The sequence below is a fragment of the Canis lupus genome, chromosome X, assembly GCF_011100685.1.
Source record: "Canis lupus familiaris isolate Mischka breed German Shepherd chromosome X, alternate assembly UU_Cfam_GSD_1.0, whole genome shotgun sequence".
Lineage (NCBI taxonomy): Eukaryota > Metazoa > Chordata > Mammalia > Carnivora > Canidae > Canis > Canis lupus.
This window is the reverse complement of record NC_049260.1, coordinates 107668201-107686766: the sequence shown is the minus strand read 5'-3', so window position 1 is coordinate 107686766 and position 18566 is coordinate 107668201. Positions and strand designations below refer to the sequence as shown.

The 18566-nt window shown below is 41.8% G+C and overlaps 1 protein-coding gene across 1 annotated transcript in view; it reads right to left on the bottom strand.

The window, feature by feature from the left end:
- ADGRG4 (adhesion G protein-coupled receptor G4) overlaps window positions 1-18566 on the bottom strand; it is a 103724-nt gene that overhangs the window by 50950 nt on the left and 34208 nt on the right. Inside the window, exons 4-11 of the mRNA XM_038588425.1 lie at window positions 11939-17800; window positions 10875-10969; window positions 8805-8869; window positions 7736-7775; window positions 6426-6469; window positions 4427-4587; window positions 2536-2668; window positions 894-1012 (exon numbers count right to left, since the gene is read on the bottom strand). Of these exons, the coding sequence (XP_038444353.1) occupies window positions 894-1012; window positions 2536-2668; window positions 4427-4587; window positions 6426-6469; window positions 7736-7775; window positions 8805-8869; window positions 10875-10969; window positions 11939-17800 (6519 nt within the window). The remainder of the gene's footprint in view (window positions 1-893; window positions 1013-2535; window positions 2669-4426; window positions 4588-6425; window positions 6470-7735; window positions 7776-8804; window positions 8870-10874; window positions 10970-11938; window positions 17801-18566) is intronic.

Here is an 18566-nt window from a genome sequence, read left to right as displayed (position 1 = left end):
ACCTACTTCTCTCTCTGTCTCTGTCTCTGCTTCTCTCTTTGTCTCTCAGGAATAAATAAATAAAAATCTTCTAAAAAATAAAAATAGTTTTGGTTTTTAAAATAGATTATTTATTTATTTATTTATTTATTTATTTATTTATTTGAGAGACAGAAGGAGGGAGGGGCAGGAGGAGAGGGAGAGAACCTTCAGCAGACTCCACACGAAGCTCAGAGCCCCACTTGGGGCTCAATCTCACAACCCTGAGATCGTGACCTGAGCCAAAACCAAGAGACAGACGCTTAACGTACTGAGCCACCCAGGCACCCCAAAACTGTTTTTGTAAAGATTTATTTATTATTTAAGAGAGAGAGTGTGTGTGCAAGTGAGCAGGTAGAGGAGCTAAGGGAGAGGGAGAAAGAGAAAGAGAATCTTAAGCAGACTCTCTGCTGGGCATGGAGCCCGAGATGGGTTCTCTCTCACCACCCTGAGATCATGACCTGAGCTGAAACCAAGCATCAGATGCACTCAGGCAACCCCTATTAAAACTGTTTTAGGGCCACCTGGGTGGCCCAGTGGTTGAGCACCTGCCCTCGGCTCAGGTCATGATCTTGGGGTCCTGGGATAGAGTCTTACATGGATAAATAAATAAAATATTTTTAAAAACGGTTTTTAAATGAAAAATAATTAGCCAAAAATTATATAACAAAAAAACACTAGAAAGCAAAAAACACTGATGGTCCCAACTTAGCATGCCCCACTCCCACCAACATTAAGTACCTAGTTTCTGAAATCGGATCATTGTAAGGTAGATTTTCCTACCATGAGGCTTGCCTGTACCCTCTCGTCTCAGGTCAAGCAGACGAACTAACCAAGGTTCCATTATTTCATTAGCATGTACAGAACAGTCTTACCATCACTGATAGTAATGTTAGCAAGATCCATGATCTTATCAGGAAGTCCTTGAAGCAGTTTGCATTGTTTCAACTTTGGTTTTTCCCACTGAGATTTGCCAGTATTCATATTGATTGAGCTGAAAAAGAGAGGAGAGAGGCACAAAAAGCCTTCTCATTGGAGAATGAGGCCAGAATAGTCTTAATGTAAACAAAGAAGGGACACCATGTAGCTTTGGCATGCCTCCCCTCTGCCCACTCCCAGCCTCTGGGCTGAGATAGGGTAGGGTCTGGTCTCTGAAGTAGCTTCTCGAAACTTTGTTGTTCCAGTCTGTAAATGTAACTACATTTATTAGGCAAGGTAGAAGATGAAACCCTGTATCAACAGAACTGAATCTATTAAACCACCAAGCAAAGAGAACTTATTTGCAACTTTTGAGCCAAGCTGGATGCTAAAAGAACAGAGACAGAGGGATCCCTGGGTGGCTCAGCAGTTTGGCGCCTGCCTTCAACCCAGGGTGTGATCCTGCATTCCCGGGATCGAATCCTGTGTCGGGCTCCTTGCATGGAGCCTGCTTCTCCCTCTGCCTGTGTCTCTGCTTCTCTCCCTCTCTCTGTGTCTCTCATAAATAAATAAAATCTTAAAGAAAAAGAACAGAGATGAAGAAAGGCTCCCCTGCCCTGAAGCAGAGCAAATAGCACAAGCAGAGAAAGAGACACAAGGAGGCACCCATTAGAGTCCAGAATAGCAAATGGCCCTTTTTGGCCGGTATGCATGGTAAAAAGGGAGCTTGCAGGTCTTGAGCACTGTATTTTAGAATTTGGACTTAACACTTGGGGCAACATGGAACCAGAGCAGGGGGAAGGCGAGGAGACTGCTCTAATAGTAGACAAGGGATAAGAGTAAGAGTCTGCACTGGGGTCGTGGCAGTGGGGATGGAAAGGAAAAGCTACATGTGAGCTCTGATTGTGATCACAAAACCAGCATGATTTGCTGACTGATTAGATGTATGAAAAGAGTAGGACCCAGTCCAAGATATTGCCTTCCAACAGAGAGCTTTTAAGCCTCTGTCAAAACCTGCTGCCCTTCTGGTCTGCCTACTTAAGTTAATGGTATAAACCATTAACAGCAGAGAGTCAGAGAAGAGAGACTGATGATTTAAAGAAGGAAAATGATAAGGCAACAATAGAAGGGTGATTTAGTAAATTATTATGGCCCATCAATGAGGTAGATTCTGCGGCAATTTTTCAAAATGGTCATTAAGAAGAAGAACATAAAACATAGAAAATGTTTGATCAACTATTGAGTGAAAAGGTAAATCACATTATTGAGATGAGGATGGTGATTACTGCTACATAAAATTCCATAAAACTTAAAGGCGCACAGGGAACAGAGAGATGAAAAAATTCTGCCAACCTAAAGCCAGCTTTATTCAGGTGGCGGGATTGTAGATTACTTTTTCTCTTTTGTCTTCTGCTAAATATTTTTCTAGAATGCTCTTATGTTACCTGCGCATACTTAAGTCAGTCCAAAGGGTGAAAGAAGGCAGGATGGAGTAGAGGGGAAGGCGGGAGCCCACTCAGACAAATGACAGAAGCATGGCCCCAATTAAGTAGATCTTTGAGTCTCTGAACCAGCAATTAGAACTTGGCCAATACGTACCAGATTCTAGTAGCATTTCCATTCCTGTTTTTTATGCATCTAGTTTGGGCTGTCTCAGTAGGGTTGGTTAAGAGCCATTTATAGGTTCCTTTGTATTTAGAGACTGTCTCCTGGGCTTCACACTTTCCCGGCTCTACAGAGAAACACAAGTAAACACCAGCAAATAAAAGAGGAAACTTTTTCTACCAGGCCATTTAAACCAGGCTTCACTGAAAATACATGAAATATTGCCTTAAAATAAAAGAAGAAAGCCTCCCAGGGGGCGCCTGGGTGGTTCAGTAGGTTGAGCATTGGCCTTCCATTCAGGTCATGATTCCAGGGTCCTAGGATCCAGCCCCTCATTGGGCTCCCTGCTCAGTGGAGAGTCTGCTCCCTCTCCCTCTGCCCCTCCCCACTGCTTGTGCTTGCTCTCTCAAGTAAATAAATAAAATGTTTTAAAATATAATAAAATAAAATAAGCCTCCTGGGAAAAACTCACACTTAGCCCTTTTCATTAAAATCACAAGTTGACAGGACAGTTTTTTTGTCTTGGTTTTTTAAAATGCTACATTTGGGACACCTGGGTGACTCAGTGGTTGAGCTTCTGCCTTCGACTCAGGGTGTGATCCTGGAGTCCTGGAATTGAGTCCCACATCAGGCTCCCTGCGTGGAGCCTGCTTCTCTCTCTGCCTGTGTCTCTGCCTCTCTCTCTCTCTGTCTCTCATGAATGAATAAATAAAATCTTTTAAATAAATAAAATTAAATTAAAATGTTACATTTGCATGAAAAAAATTCAGGCCACACACAAAAAATCTAGTCCTCAACCTGCCAACTGCCCTCCTTCTGAGGTATCCACTGTTAGTGACAGGAAACCAAGGGCTGACTTCTCCTTCTGGGTAGTTCCTCCCTTCCTAATGGACTCTGGGGTGGATTTGGTTTTAGTAAACCCAATATATCTGCCATTGCCAATATTAGACACAAGAGCTCTGCTCTGCTGGTGGTGTGCCAAGGGCAAGGTTTTGCTGCCAAGTGTCACTAAGGGAGAAGTGACCTGGGCTAAGTGTGTGTTGTAAGTTTCCAGGTTCTACTGACCACCCACTGGGTTTGTGACCCTGATTCCGGAAATCTTTCCTTCAGGTATTGACAGAGTGGCCAGGAGAAGTGGCCCAGCCAGCCTAGTCTGGCCATGTCAGCTTCCTCTGAGGACAGCCATCAAAGCCATTTGCAAGGTGGGCTCTGCCTGTGGCTTCTATGTTTCTCTGCCTCCCATCTCACTGTCACTTGCGATCACAGCCTGCCCTCTGCTACCTAATCAGTTTGTTGCCAAGGATTGTGTGTTCTAATGCCTCTGTGTGTTATCTGGGTTAGCCTGATGTTTTTCCTGCAGTCCACTGGGGAAAAGTAAGAGAGCTGGCAGCCATGGGCAAGGAGATTGGAGTGGTCTAATAGCCTTCCTCTTTACCATTAAAGGAAAGAAATGCCCGTGAGACAAATTCTGGACTGTTCCCAGATCACTTTACTGGATGAATAGCCTGGCTATATCAATCAATAAATTAACAAGCATCTATTGGACAACTATCGTGTGGAATGAGGAAGCTCCCCAGGCCTCTGAGTATTTATGCGAGAGAGACAATCCTCCCACTCTGTTGATAGACTGGCCACTGCTGATAGCCAGAGCTGACCAATTGTCTCTGGTAACCCCTCCATAGTTTTCATCAGCTCTTACGGGTAGGAAGGTTGTCAGGGCAACAGAGCACTGACAGTGTGGAAAGAAACATGAAGACAATTCCTACCCCCCCCCCCCCCCCCCCCCCCCCCCCGTCAGAACTCAGAATGTATTACTATGCATGCATTATGACCTTTATAATGATGGGAGTGAATGTGTATGGAATACTACCTCCCCCAAAATTACCTAGTTTTTCCACAACGTGTTCAGATTTCACTAATAACGTTAGTTGACCTTGGGTGAAGTTTCCATGTGTGAGGTTGTCATGTATTTTACTTTTGATCCTGCTCATCAATTCGATGGCTGCTAAAGAAGAGCTGGCCTTTAGGATAGCCCGACAAACATAGCTAAAGAGCAGAGCAGAAAAGAACCATGTTGCAGTGAGTCAACAGAGTGCCACTTGGCCTGTGGTGCTGAAATTCTACACAGATGACTAAATTGAGAGTCCATAAATAGCAAACATTTTACATCTATTAAGTGGCAAATCTTAAGAAATGATGGAAGACAACATATTGAAATCTTCTGATAAATTTTCAAATGCAAAAAAACAACTCAAAACGCATTTTCAAAAGGTCAGCAACATTTGCATTATAATAAAATCAACTTGGGGCACCTACGTGGCTCAGTCAGTTAAGCCAGGCTCTTAGTTTTGGCTCAGGTCAGGATCTCAGGGTCCTGGGATCAATCCCGACTTTCAGGCTCTGCACTCAGTGGGGAGTCTGCACAATCCCTCTGCTCCTCCCCCACTCAAATAAATAAATAAATAAATCTTTAAAAAAGCAAACTAAAATGAAATAAAATGAACTAGCCATTTGTTCTCTAGGAGCTTGTGCTAATTAATAGAGAAGATGGAGTACTCAGGATTTATTACTTCGGAGAAAACCTTTTATCCTTCTGGTCTCCAATTTATCCATCATTACTGCAAGAAGGCAAATGGCACATGCTCAATTAGTCTCTAAAGATGTGTTCTGCAGAAGGCCTATTTCTATAATAGAATAATAATGGAGATAATGGTAGTGATAGTAGCTAACATTTGTAGCACTCTCGCTCCCTGTGTTTTGACTCATGTTACCTACACAACAGCCTTATGAGTAGTGCTATTAAGGTCCCCATTCCTTAGCGAAGGTCACAAATACCTAGTATATCCCTAGAGTATTCTGTCCACTAAAGGATACATTGAGAAAAAATAGGGCTGTGCTTGACCTTAACTGCTGGAGCAAGGTCCTCAGACATTCTAATTTTCTCTGCTTTTCCATTATGGAGCATTTTTAAGATTCAAATCTTAGGGACACCTGGGCGGTTCAGTTGGTTAAGTAGCTGACTGGCTCAGGTCAGGATCCTGGGATCAAGCCCTGCTTCGGGCTCCCCACTAAGCAGGGAGCCTGCTTCTCCCTCTCCCTTTGCCACTCCCCCTGCTCATGCTTTCTTTCTCTCTCAAATAAATAAAATCTTAAAAAAAAGAGTCACAAGCTTACCTAGACCTTTTCCCCATTTGTTTTTGCCAATACTTCTTTTGGAAGCACACATTTCCTACGTTTCCTACAGCTGTGTTAACTGAAAATTTCTCTTTGTCCAATCTAAGTCATGCCTCCCTCTCCACTGATTCAGGGTCAGTAGAGTCCCTGTCGCCCCACCCTTCCATATGGAGCCCATCTCTTCCCAGCTCTCATTTTGCCAATCTAAAGAGGACTCCTCACTTTTAAACCTCTCCCTTTCCTGCAACAGACTCTTTACTCTTAGAACCCTGAACATATCAGTGACCTTCCCGTGAGCCCCTCTGAGTTGCACCAAGCAGGGCAACAATAGCCAGCATTCTAGGAGGAGCCAGACCATGGGTCTGAACAGGACCAAGGTTCCTTGCCGTGTTGTTTTTCCACTTCCCTGCTCAGTATTTCGTGGACTTTTTGGATGACAACACTTTATTCCCCATCCCCAAATTATGGCCACTTTGAACCCCATCTTCTCTTCACTACAAAGAAGCAGGAGGCAGGCTGCTAGGCTGCACCATGACCAACTGAAACAACTTATTTCTTGAAGGCAAAAGCCCAATTACAGCATCTGTAAAATAACCACCAGGTACTTTGATCTCCTTCTGACAACTCTGACCGACAGGCTGAAAATACAGAATTAAATGGAAGGAAAATCAGAACTAAATGTACCAGCTATGAATAAACTCAGCTCCTACCTGGATAGTACATGGGAAATTGTAGCCATTCCTTGCCCTTCTCTCTGTTCCAAAATAATGCAAAACAAAAGTACATGGTCACTGAAATCTTTAAACAAACATCACATTTGAGTACAGGGCTTATTGTTAACAATAGCAATCATAATTATGCTTTACATTTATGTAACTCATTGCCATTTGCAAATCACCCTAAAAAATCAATGCACCTAGTCCTTATATTACCCCTGTAGTGTGGGCAATGCAGGGTTTATCACCCCATTTCCTAGATGATGAAGCTAAGTCTCAGAGAAGTTAAATGATCTGCCTAGTATCACACAACTGGCAAGTCACAGAACTGGGAGCAGAATCTGAGCTTTCTGGATCTGGACCCTAACATGATGATGATAATAGTAAACACTATCAAGCATTTACTATGTTCCTGTGTTAAGTACTTGACATAAATCATCCCATCCCATCTTTCCAACAGCCCTATGAGGAATGGTAATATTGTCATCCTCATTCTACAGGTGAGAAAACTGAGGCACAGAGTGTTTAATTAGGTTGCCCAAGGTTTCCCAGTCAGGAAGTGGAGGAACAGGGATTATAATCCGGGCATCCTGATTCTGGGGACCACGTTGTCACCAAAAGGCATTTTACACCTATTTATTTGAGAGGACTTAGGTCAAGTTATCTATAATGTGTTAAATTAAGAAATTAAGACTCAGTTCTTTATAGAAAGCATTTTAAATGCTGGCAGATTATTTGGAAGGCACTGTAGGCTTGATTGTACTTTGTGAAATCAAAATATTTATCTCATATTTAAATACCTTACTAAGTCTGTGCTTATTGATCCTTTCAGAGTCTATCACAGTAAAGCTTTGAGGCACTGGAATAAGTACTGAGTATTGGGGCAAGAATGATGGGAGATAGTTTTATCACACTCTGATTTCAAATCTATACAGATAAATGGTAGATTTATTATGTGAATGTCAGTCTTGCAAACAGTTGTGTCATTCTTGGGAGAACCAGGCTTTTGTCCAAGATGTCTACAACCAAGAAATTCCATTTGCAATTTATAATCTCCAAGTCACTCCACACTCCCATAGCCCACAAAATGTACCTCAAAAAACTGCCCTGCAGGGAGTTCAGAAAAGCAGAAGATGGTTTTCTTACTGGGTTCTTGTGCAGATGCCAAAGAAAGTAATGTAATTTGACCCTCAATGACCACAATTGAGCTTTGCTCGATGTACACTTGGGAGAAGCACTATTTTACTTACATCTACTCAGGTATTGAAGGAGTCACAGGTAGATTCATTTTGAAAATTACTTACTACAGTTTGGTCCATGGTTATTTTTCCCTCAGAAGTGCCTCTGTATCAAAAGCATAAAAAAATGGTGCCAAATACATTAGTACAAAAGCTCAGGAGAAAGACAACTGTGAGGAAGAACAAGAATTCCCCCAGCTTGGAATTCAAATACTAAGGCTTTAAGGAGACACTTCAAAAGAGCCTCGTCATTATCTGCATACCAAAATGGTAGTAAGTATTTGACTAAGCAACCCCACTTCCAGGAATCTATCCCATAACAGTACAGTAAGGGTACATACAAATATATGTGCAAGAGTGGAAATAACTGAAATGTCCCTCTCTAGGTAATTGGATATATACATTGTGGCACACCCATGCAAAAGAATCCCATGCAGTCATTAAAACGAATAAGCTAAATCTGTACATATTGGCCTGAAAAGATGTACATGATGTACTTTAAAGCAAGAAAAGAAGGCTTTAAAACAATATGTGGAGTAGAATCCTACCCTCTTAGTAAATATGTGGCAACAAATCTAGAGGTATAAACCAGAGTTCTTGGACAGGGTAGGGAAAGGCAGTTCTCTTTGTCATGACTCCTGGATACTACTCAATTCCTGCCAGTTGCACTGCAATCACCTCTCCAAATTTGTGCCCCAGGCAAGTCTTAGACTAGTCAGCATTCCTCACTTTAAACATTTCAAGTTCCCTTTGGAATTTCTAACTCCTAATGAAAGTGCATTATCGGAAAATAAAGGGTCTTATAAATCTTCACCATTGGCCATTCCTAACCTTCATCCTTTAAGGCATGCTTTTTCCCCTAAAGTCACAGAATCATAGCATTTTAAAGCTAAGAGGGGCATTAAAGGTAACTAAATCCAATTCCACCGTTTCGTCCATTTATTTTCTTCTGTTTTGTTCTCCCACTGGCTTTACACCCTACAGAGATAACAGAAATTTCTTCCTTATTCTAAAGAGAATCTATACTCAGAAGGGAAGATGCAACTCAAAATGCAGTCCCTAAATCTCAGACAGAAAAAAAAAACCAGAATGCCCTCAAACTGCCTTCCACTCACAATAGATGACACTCACATACCTGCTTTTAATTTTAATAACCAGATTAGCAACAGCAAATTCACTGTCCTGAAATATAGAATTCAACTGTAAAAGACAAAACATATCAGTTTTAGTATTTTCTCTCCTCTGTTCTAACCCAGGAAAGTTACCTGAGACAATGTCATCATTAAGTTGAATTTATTATTTTGGTTAGTTCAACATTTCCATCTGCTCCAGTCAGTTTTTCAATTTTGGGGCTGGATTGTGTCCCCCGCCAAATTCACATGTTGAGGCCCAAACCCCCTAATGTGATTATATTTGGAATTAGGGCCTTTAAAAGAGACAATCAGGCTAAATATGGTCATAGGGTGGAGCTCTAATCAGATAGGACCGGTGTTCCTATAAGAAGAGGAAGAGACCCCAAGATCTCTCCCCCCCCAATCTGTGTGTGTGTGTGTGTGTGTGTGTGTGTGTGTGTGTGTGTATGGTATGTGAGGACACAATGAGAAAGTGACCATCTGCAAGCAAAGGAGAGAGATCTCAGGAGAAATCAACCCTGCCGACATCTTGATCTTGGACTTCCAACCTTCAGAACTGTGAGAAAAGAAACGTCTGTTATTTAAGCTCCTCAGTGCATTGTATTTTGTTATGGCAGCCCTAGTGGACAAATATACCTGCCTATTTTCAAGCACTTATAATCATGTCATATATACTTGCAAAGAAATGCTGGTGGGGAAAGAGAGGAAACAGACATGATCATTTACTGTTGGTGGGATGCAAATTGACATCACCTGTCTGGGAGGCCACTTAGCTCTAGCTTTTAAAATGTGAAATGCTCTTGTCAAAAAAAAAAAAAAAAAAAAAAAAAAGAAATGCTCTTGTCTTTTGATCTAGCAATTCCAGTTCTGGGTATTTATTCTATAGAAAAACTCAAGTGCCTCCAATATTTATTGCAAGGGTATTATTGTCAGCATTGTTTCCAAATAGAGAAAAAAAAATAAAAGCAATCCAGATGTCCACCAATGAATGGCTGGATCTAAAAAAAAAAAAAAAACAAATACTTCTGTATGTTGGCAAATTGAACACCAATAAAAAATAAATTTATTATTAAAAAAATAAAAAATAAAAAAACAAATACTACATTACAATCATCTAGTGAAATCCTCTGTATCTGTTAAAGGATATGAGGTAGGTCAGTATTTGCAGCATGAATATGCTCAAAGATATACGATTAGGGCAGCCCCGGTGGCCCAGCGGTTTAGCGCCACCTTCAGCCCAGGGTGTGATCCTGGAGACCTGGGATCGAGTCCCACATCAGGCTCCTGCATGGATTCTGCTTCTCCCTCTGCCTGTGTCTCTGCCTCTCTCTCTGTGTGTCTCTCATGAATAAATAAATAAAATCTAAAAAAAAAAGATATACAGTTAAGTGAGAAAAAGCAAGTTGCAGAATGGTATAATTATATGATTCCAGTTATTTTTGTAAAATAACATACATGAATCAGTATTATTGCAGGCATAGGAAAAAATCTGAATGAATATAACTCAGACTGTGAAGAGGAGTCAATACAAGGAATAGTATTAGAGAAAACATTTACTTTCTGGGTCTCAGATTTCAGTGTCTAAATTTTTACAGAAAGTATGTATTACTCTTATTATCAAAAAGAAGTAAAGATAAATAAAACATTTCTTGTGTAGGAGAGAAATAATTTAAAATGCAGGAAACAAACATTTGTAAATACAATAGTATAGACTTTGTTATCACTGTTCTCCTACTTTCTCCAAATAGGAAAATTTGGCAAAGGCCCAGCATTTGTGTCAGTGGAGGGAAATGTACAGTTCTAAACAAATTAAAATAATAACATCCCATAAAAGCTTTCAGCATTGGCACTGTGAAAGAGAGACCACATACATCCTTATGGTGTTACAGAGTAGATAAATTTGTGGCAAAAAAGTCAAAACCAATTAGCTGTGGAATGTGTAATGGGTAGAAGAAAGTAAAGCCTAGTTTTAACCTACTCAGTTCATATTAAATATATATATACATATCATATATATATATATATCTTCACATATTTTATATGTACCATAAATATTTAAAAGATTATTTTACCCAATTTTCTGCAAATTCATTTACAACACTGATAATAGGGATCCTTGGCTCTTCATCAAGCACAGAGAAGCTCATTTCAATATTGTAGAAGGAAACTGAAATTAAAAATGAGATTAATTTCATTCACTTAGTCCAAGAAACTTAACTTCCATAATTTTGGTCAAAATTGCTTGTCATTTTAAAGAGACTAACAATGAAGTCTCATTCTTAAATTTTGCTTAATTTAACTCCAAGGTCAAGAACCAGCACTTTTGGCTCCATATCCAAAAGCAAAACAGATGTACCATTACATTTTTGCTTTAATTATTTGGGCAGTTTCCTGATTGCTACACAGTTGATGGACATTCTGCAAATCCCCCAAATCCTCAATTTTCATTAGCCAACACATTTCCAGTCCATTTAACAGTCAAGCTGAACAATATCTCACAAGATCACCCTCAGAAAATATTTACTTCTTCCTGTGCCTTTTTTTTCCTGTGCCTTTTTTTCTGCTTCAAGTTTTTCTCTCTTTTCCTCTTTCTCTTGTCTATCCTATCAGATTTCAACTTGGGAACATTAAAAGTTGAAGGGATATCCAGTATTTGAGTTAAATGGAAGCCAAATACTCCCTGGCTATGGATCAGCATTCTAAGCTGGCAAGAAGTGGTGACTGGAGAAGCTGAGGCCTGTATAAGAGGAATTCAAAAAAGGCAGGCTAGAGTATCTCCTGGTGTTTGCTGCTATGCCATATCATTCTCTACTGGGAGAGGGTGAAGTTCCTGGTCCATGTTCACATTGCCAGAGACAGAGCATCAGGAACAAAGTGGATGGAAAGGGTGTTAAGAAATGTCATGTTGAATGAAAAGATATATTTGCATTATATTTCAATAAAGCAAAGCCAAGCAAGATGGTTAGAGAATTCTGTTTGGACAAGGTATCCACTGGACCCCACTGTCTGAAGGAGATAAGAAACATCTGTATCCTTTATCCTTTTCTGCCTTCAGAGAACTGGCCGCCTTAGAGAACACATGACCTGTTGTGCATGCATTCTGTTAGTGATTAACTGCACATGTTGTGGAACATACCTGTAGACTTAGTGGCAATAAGTGAAGTTGATGTTTCCATAGATAGAAAAGAAGATGTGGAGTCCAGCCAGGTTGTCTCAGAAGAGGAAGAAAGTAGTGAAGACACAGTTGCTGTAGAAGGATGTGTTACTCCAGTGGATGTGAGTGGAAATGAGGCTGTGGTAGCAGTAAGTGTACTGGCGGTTATATTTGGAAGGGAGTCCAGCATGGGCTTAGGAAGAACTAAAGTAGGGGATGCTGATGCAGGTGAGATTTTACTCCATGCAGATGTTACTGTGGGGCTAGGCAGAAATGTGGAACTAATAGATAGGGTGTGGTCAGTTGCAGGAGGCAGCCTACTCATTCTGCTAAAGGGTAGAGGTTGAGACACAGTCCTGGAGTTGGCAGTCACAATGGTTCTGGAAGATGCCTCAGTGAATTTGGAAATGTATGTACTGGCATCTGTGATTTTTATAGACATAGGGAGAGAAATTGGGAAGCCAGCAGTGATACTGCCCACTGTAGGTGCAGGAGTGGTTTTGGTGAGTGCTGTGCTTATGGCAGCAAAGGGTAGTGTTGTAAAGTTAGTGAATGAGTGCATTGGTGTAGTGTCAGAAGTCAGAAATGTGGACTTTGACACTTCTACCATAGAAGTTATGTGAGGACTATTGGATACAGTCACCAGTGGAGGACCCAAAGGGAGCGTAGATAAAATCCAAGCCAGTATGGGTGAACTGGTAGCCTCTGAAAGCATAGATCCTGAAGTGGCACCAGAAGGATTCAGTGTGAGTCTGGTCCCAGGAGTTACAGATGTAGCTGTCTTCTCAAAAGTGGGCTTAATGTCAGCCAACGTGATAGGAATAGATCTTGAAGATATTGATGATGAAGGGCTGTCAGACATCCCCAAGGTAGGAAGACTTCCTGGCATGGAAATTGATGATTTTGCCATAACATCTTCAGATACAAGACCAGTCTGAGAGGCTGTGAATGTCAACAAAGACCCAGGAACAAGGTATGGAGTCTCTGTTTCCATCTTGTGGGGTGTAGGTATACGAGTAGTGGCAGAAATTGGAAATTGAGAACCTTTAGCTGTGGGTGTGTCCCAGGAAGTCATAAGCAGAGATTTGGTGTTACTAGATGTGATTCTTGTGCCCAGAACTGGAAATTCAGCCATTTGGGATGTAAGAAGAAGAAAAGTCTCCGGAGTAGAGAACTTGGCTTCAGTACTATGAGGTGAAAAAAGAAACGATGTCAAAGAGGGTGGAGTTGCAATGGATGGAGTCCATAGAGGATATGAAACAGGGGTATCCACAGATGTAGCACCTTTTGTTAGTTCAGCTGCTGAAGAATTTTCTGACAAGGAAGTCATCTTTTCTGTATTTAAAGAAAGGTAAGTGGTGGCTTTGACACTTTTTGTGGGTCCAGGAATGTTCTTAGAGCTAGTCAAAGATGGAGAAACTTCAATATTCAATGAAGTATGGAGATTATCTGATGGAGTAGATGAAAGCACACTTTCAAGGGCAGCAGTTCTGGAATAAGTATTTGTGAGAGCGGTTTCTATACTACTGCTCACAGGAGATAAGGAGCCATTAGCAGTCCCAGATAACATGCCCAGAGTTGTAGTCTCATCTCTTTGTGACAACTGTTGAGTTGTTGATTGAAATGGTGAAAATGTGGTCTTTGAAATGGAAGAAATAGCTCCAGTGTTCTTAGAACTGAGTAGAGAGGAGGCAGTGGTGCCTATGGATGGAGTCACTGTCCCCACTGTAACAGTGGTTGGAATGGTTTTCACAGAGGGAAAAGTTGACTGTGTCAGAGAGGAAAAGGATGTAGGTGTGATCCTGGAGGACACCTCTGTCATTTCTGAAGTAATGGAAGTAGAGGAAAACAATGTCCTTTTTGAAGTAGGCCCAGGTGCAACATCCAATGTAGATGTCTGTAGGGCCATAGTAGTCCTAGGGGTAGTTGAAGACAATAACGAAGAGAATGAGCCAACTGTTGTGGAAGTGTCAATAGAAACAGCAGGAGGTGAGAAAGCAGAGCCATTAACTGACATTGAAGGCATCTCAGACACAGGCCCAGAAGTGGCTATGGAGGGACTTTTCAAACAGTCTGGGTGTGCTGTTTTAGAATATTTAGTTATTAGTATTGTGGGAGTGGCAGAAACTCTTTTGGAGCTGACAGCAGGGACGCTAACTGGCAGTGAGGACACCTGGTCAATAAGAGTGTGTGTTGCCACAGGGGTTTTCTCAAGAAGTGCTGTAGGTGCATTTGGAGTAGAAAGGACTATAGTGATCCCATCAGTAAAGACAATTGTAAAATCGGCATGAGACTGTCCAGTTGTGGAAAGAGACAAGGACTCAGGGGAGGTCTGCATACTTTCAGAAATGGAAGAGGCAACTGAAATCTTAGTTTGAGTTTTTGGGGAAAGCAAGTATGAAAGAGTTGTGTTGACATTTACAGGATTGGATATTCTGGTTGTCCTGGAAGTTACAGTGTCTACAAATGAGGTATCCTGGTGGTATGAGAAAAGGTGAGTCACAGAGGTGGCACTTACTATCATTTTCTCAGTTCTGGGAGTATATACTGAAAGTGTACCGATGCTTTCTTTTTCAGGAGACAAAAGTGTGGTGATTGTCAGAGCTTGTGAAGGGAGGGCTGTTTTCCCAAGACTGGTAGACATTTCTGGATTGTGAGCATTTACTGAGTGACTTAAGATAGAGGTAGGTATAGTCTGTGTGGTTCCAGAAATGGGAGATGAAGCTGAAATCCTGTCAGGTGAAGTGGCAAGTGGAAACTCTGAAGGTGAATGTGTTTGGCGACTGGAAATTGTTGTGGTCTCAGCAAATCCTGAATGTGTCATTTCCAAGGATGAAATACTCTGGGAGTCTGAAATAAAAGGATTCTCTGATGGGGACATTTCTGTCACCTCCACAGTTCTAGAGGTGTTTCCCAAGGATATGGTCATCTGCTCTTTGTCAGAAGATAAGGTAGAAACATCAGTCACTAATAGAGTGGGGACCAGTATGTTTCCAAGACGTGTTGAAGATTGAGAAATGTGACCATCTACTGTAAGCTTATTGGTAGAGGTATGTGAGGGCATGGTTTCATCAACAACAGAAGTTTCTATGGTGCTAGTAGCCAAGCTAACAATATCTCCACTGCTGTTGAGAGTGTATGGAAGGCTAAGAGCATGGGTAGAAGTCTCCTCCCTTTGAGACATGGGTTGGGTTGCTACTGGTGTAAACATAGTTGAGGTCACATGGGTGGAGGACACAACAGGAATGCTGTCGGGGAGAGATTTAGAGCAGACAAGAGTGGGTGTAAATGGGGTTACTGTGTCAGCCGAAGGGAAGAGAAAGGTGGTCTCAGCCATAGTTGCCACAGGAGTGGGAGGTCTCCACGAGAGGACCGGAGTATCTGTCAGAGAAGGAACTGTTGTGGGTGTCATCCTGACAGAGAACACTGTGGCTTCTGAAGTGGTGTGAATCGAGTGTCTGTGGGTAGGCACGGTATTCCTGGTTGTGGAAGCAGTCTGATCCAACGGTGACACCGATGTTGTGGTCACTGTAGCTGATGGTGCAGGGGTTGCTGAGGAATGGGTAGCTGTAGGCTGTGGAGGTGAGACACCAGCAGACAAGGACATGGCTATCATGTCTGTAAGGACAGTGGCAAAACTGGTCCCCAATATCCTTGTGGTAGAAGTTCCCAGGAGTTCAGGGAATGTCTGTGTGCTCCCAAAAATGGGAGATGGAGTTGGATCTCCCACAGGTGGAGCCTCTGAAGTCCAATGTGCTGTGTGGGTGTGAGTGGAATTAAAGATTTCTGTGGTTCCATCGTAGGAGTTCTTAGATGTGGTTGTCATCAATTTTGTAGAAAGCCAACTTCCTCTCACCTCAGTAGTTGTAGTTTTATTATCCAACAGGGTGGTCAACTTTTCAATGTCAGGAAAAGGGGAAGCGGTGACAGAAGCTGTTACCATTTGCGCAGATTCATCTGTTGCTTCCAGCATTGTTGCAAATGGGGAAAGCTCAGTTGTCACCGCTATAGTTGATTTTCCCTCAAGGTAATGGGAAGTTGTTTCTATCCTTATCACAGGATGACTGCACCTTTGTGTTGTTGCGGACTCTGGGACAGGGGCTATTGTCTCTCCAAATGCAACTGTGCCATTTGTCTCTATTACTGTGGTCTCAGAAGCACTCTCTTCAGTAGAAACATTTGGTTCAATGTTAGCAAGGGTAGATATTACACCTACTGGTGGAACAAACGTCTCCCTTAGCGTTGAAGGAAGTTCACTTTCAGCTGCTATGGACAGAGGGGTAGGTTTTAGTTGTAAAGTGGTAAGTTTAAACTCAGGCTGTTGGGTTATAGATGTGGTTCCCAAAATTGTGGAGAAATTAGCATACCACAAAGTAGTCAATTTGGATGCAGGTTTTGCGTATCTGTCTGTAGTAGTGCCAGCAGTAATACTAGCACCAGTGATAGTGGTAGCCTTGCTTTCTGAGGGGGCTTCTGGTGGGATAATAGGAGTGCTAGTAGTGGATGAATGTCCTGTATTAGAAGCATGGAATGCTGATGTCAACAGGGTCTGATCTGGCCTGGAAGTCTGTGTAGTTTCAATGGTGGAGAACAGATGAGTACCATCATCAGTTATTGATGTGGGACCAGACTCAGAGGCCTTGAATGTGGAAGCTGATCTAGTGGAATTCAAAGGAAGCATGTTTCCACCACCTGTGGGTGTATTCTGGGTATATATGGGCCTAGGTATTATGGGGGGAAGCAGAGTGTCAGTTGCCATGGGGGCAAGTGTGACCCCAAGAGTCAAGGCTGTATGTGTAGTCTCAGCATCAATAACTGGCTGTAAACTCAGAGTTCCAGTGAATGGGGTTGATGTCCTGAAAGAAAGGGCCACAGAAGAGGCCTTTTTTGGTATGGAGGTAGATACTGTATCCTCCATCCTGGGTGAAGAGACTTCTTGGAAATTTGTAGATGTCAATTTTGTTTCAGTTGTTCTTAGCACAGGCATCATCTCAATAGGCCTGGTTGGGAGCGTTTTTGAATGAACTGGAGATGCTATTTCCATGTTGGTTGTTGCCAACGTGGATGCTGTCTGATTTCTAGGAAATACTGAACCTTCTGGAGCAACTGTGGAGATGTGCACAGACTCAGGTATGAATGCTAATGCAGTCCCAACATGAGTGGTTGTAGCTGAAGTATGTTCCACTGTGGACCAAGGTAATGTTCCAGCAGCTGTAGAGGCAAGAAACTCCTGTCTAGCTGTGGAGATAGAAAGTGCCTCAATACCTGTGGATTTGTGTTTGAGCCAAGATGTTGGAGATATGGATGTCAACTCAGCAGATGAGAATAAAGATGTCTTCATAATGGTCGACTGAGACTCAGTCACTGAAGTTTTGGATATAATTGAATTCTTGCTAAGTCCAGATGTGTATAGAAAATTAGCAGCTGTAGTCGGATGCAAGGTCTCAGTAGCAATGGCTTCAGCCATTTTTGTCGTTCTTGTGCTGTCTGAAGATGGAGGTTTAGTTACTTTCATGGAATTGGTAGTAGTGCCTATGGAGGTACTTTTGGTAGGCAGAGTGATGGCTGCTGAAGTAGACAAAATGTCTGCTGTGAATCTGGTTGTCTCAGTTACAGGTGTTTTTAAAAATTTCGGTGCAGTTATTGCTTCCAGAGGTGGAGATGTTGTGTTGGAATATGATATGGCTGTATAATCAGCTGCAAATACAGGCATGCTTTTAAACACTGTAGAAGAGTTTATAGTTTCTTGTGGTTTTAGTCCAGTAACTTGGGATGGAGTTGTCAAATCTATTTGTTGTGAAAGAGTTGTACTCATTTCTTGAATTGTTATATTTTCAGAAACAACTGGAAAATTAGAAAGTATGTGTTACTTTGGATTTGGCTTTAGAAATCAGAGACAATTCTGTTAGAAAGAGCTCTATAATTTTTTCTCATGTTTTTAAGAGGTGATAAGTATCAGATATAATCAAGCCACTTGATTACTTGGTTTTTCTTAAGATGATTTTCTACTTTCTAAAATCTCAATATGGTTCTCAAAATGCCCTCATTATGTAACAAATAGAAGGACATCCATTTCAGGGGTGCCTGCGTGGCTCAGTTGGTTAAGTGTCCAACTCCTGATTTTGGCTCCACTCATGCTCTGAATCATGAGATTAAGCCCCACATTGGGCTCTACACTGGGCATGAAGCTTGCTTAGGATTATCTCTCTCTCTCTCTCTCCCTCTCTCTCTCCTATGCCCTTTCCAACCCCACTCGCATGCTTTCTCTCTCTCTCTCGGAAAAAAAAATGAATTTTGTGTACAGGATGGGTAGGAATGGGAAGACACTCAGATCAAGAAGATTTTTTAGGAGGCCGGTAGACTCCTCCTCCTCACCTCCCTCCCACCAACTCTGTGCCAACCCAACTTTCCATCACCTCCACACCTGCACTTGAGCAGTCAAGCACTGCTGGACACAGTCACACATATGTCTATAAATTCGTGATCCCCAACCCCAAATAAGCCTTTCATACTGCCCAGCCATCACACTACTTTTCTCTGGTCAATTTTTGCTACTACTCTCTGCAGTAACTATTTAAAACCTTCTCATTATCGAACTCTGCCCCCACAT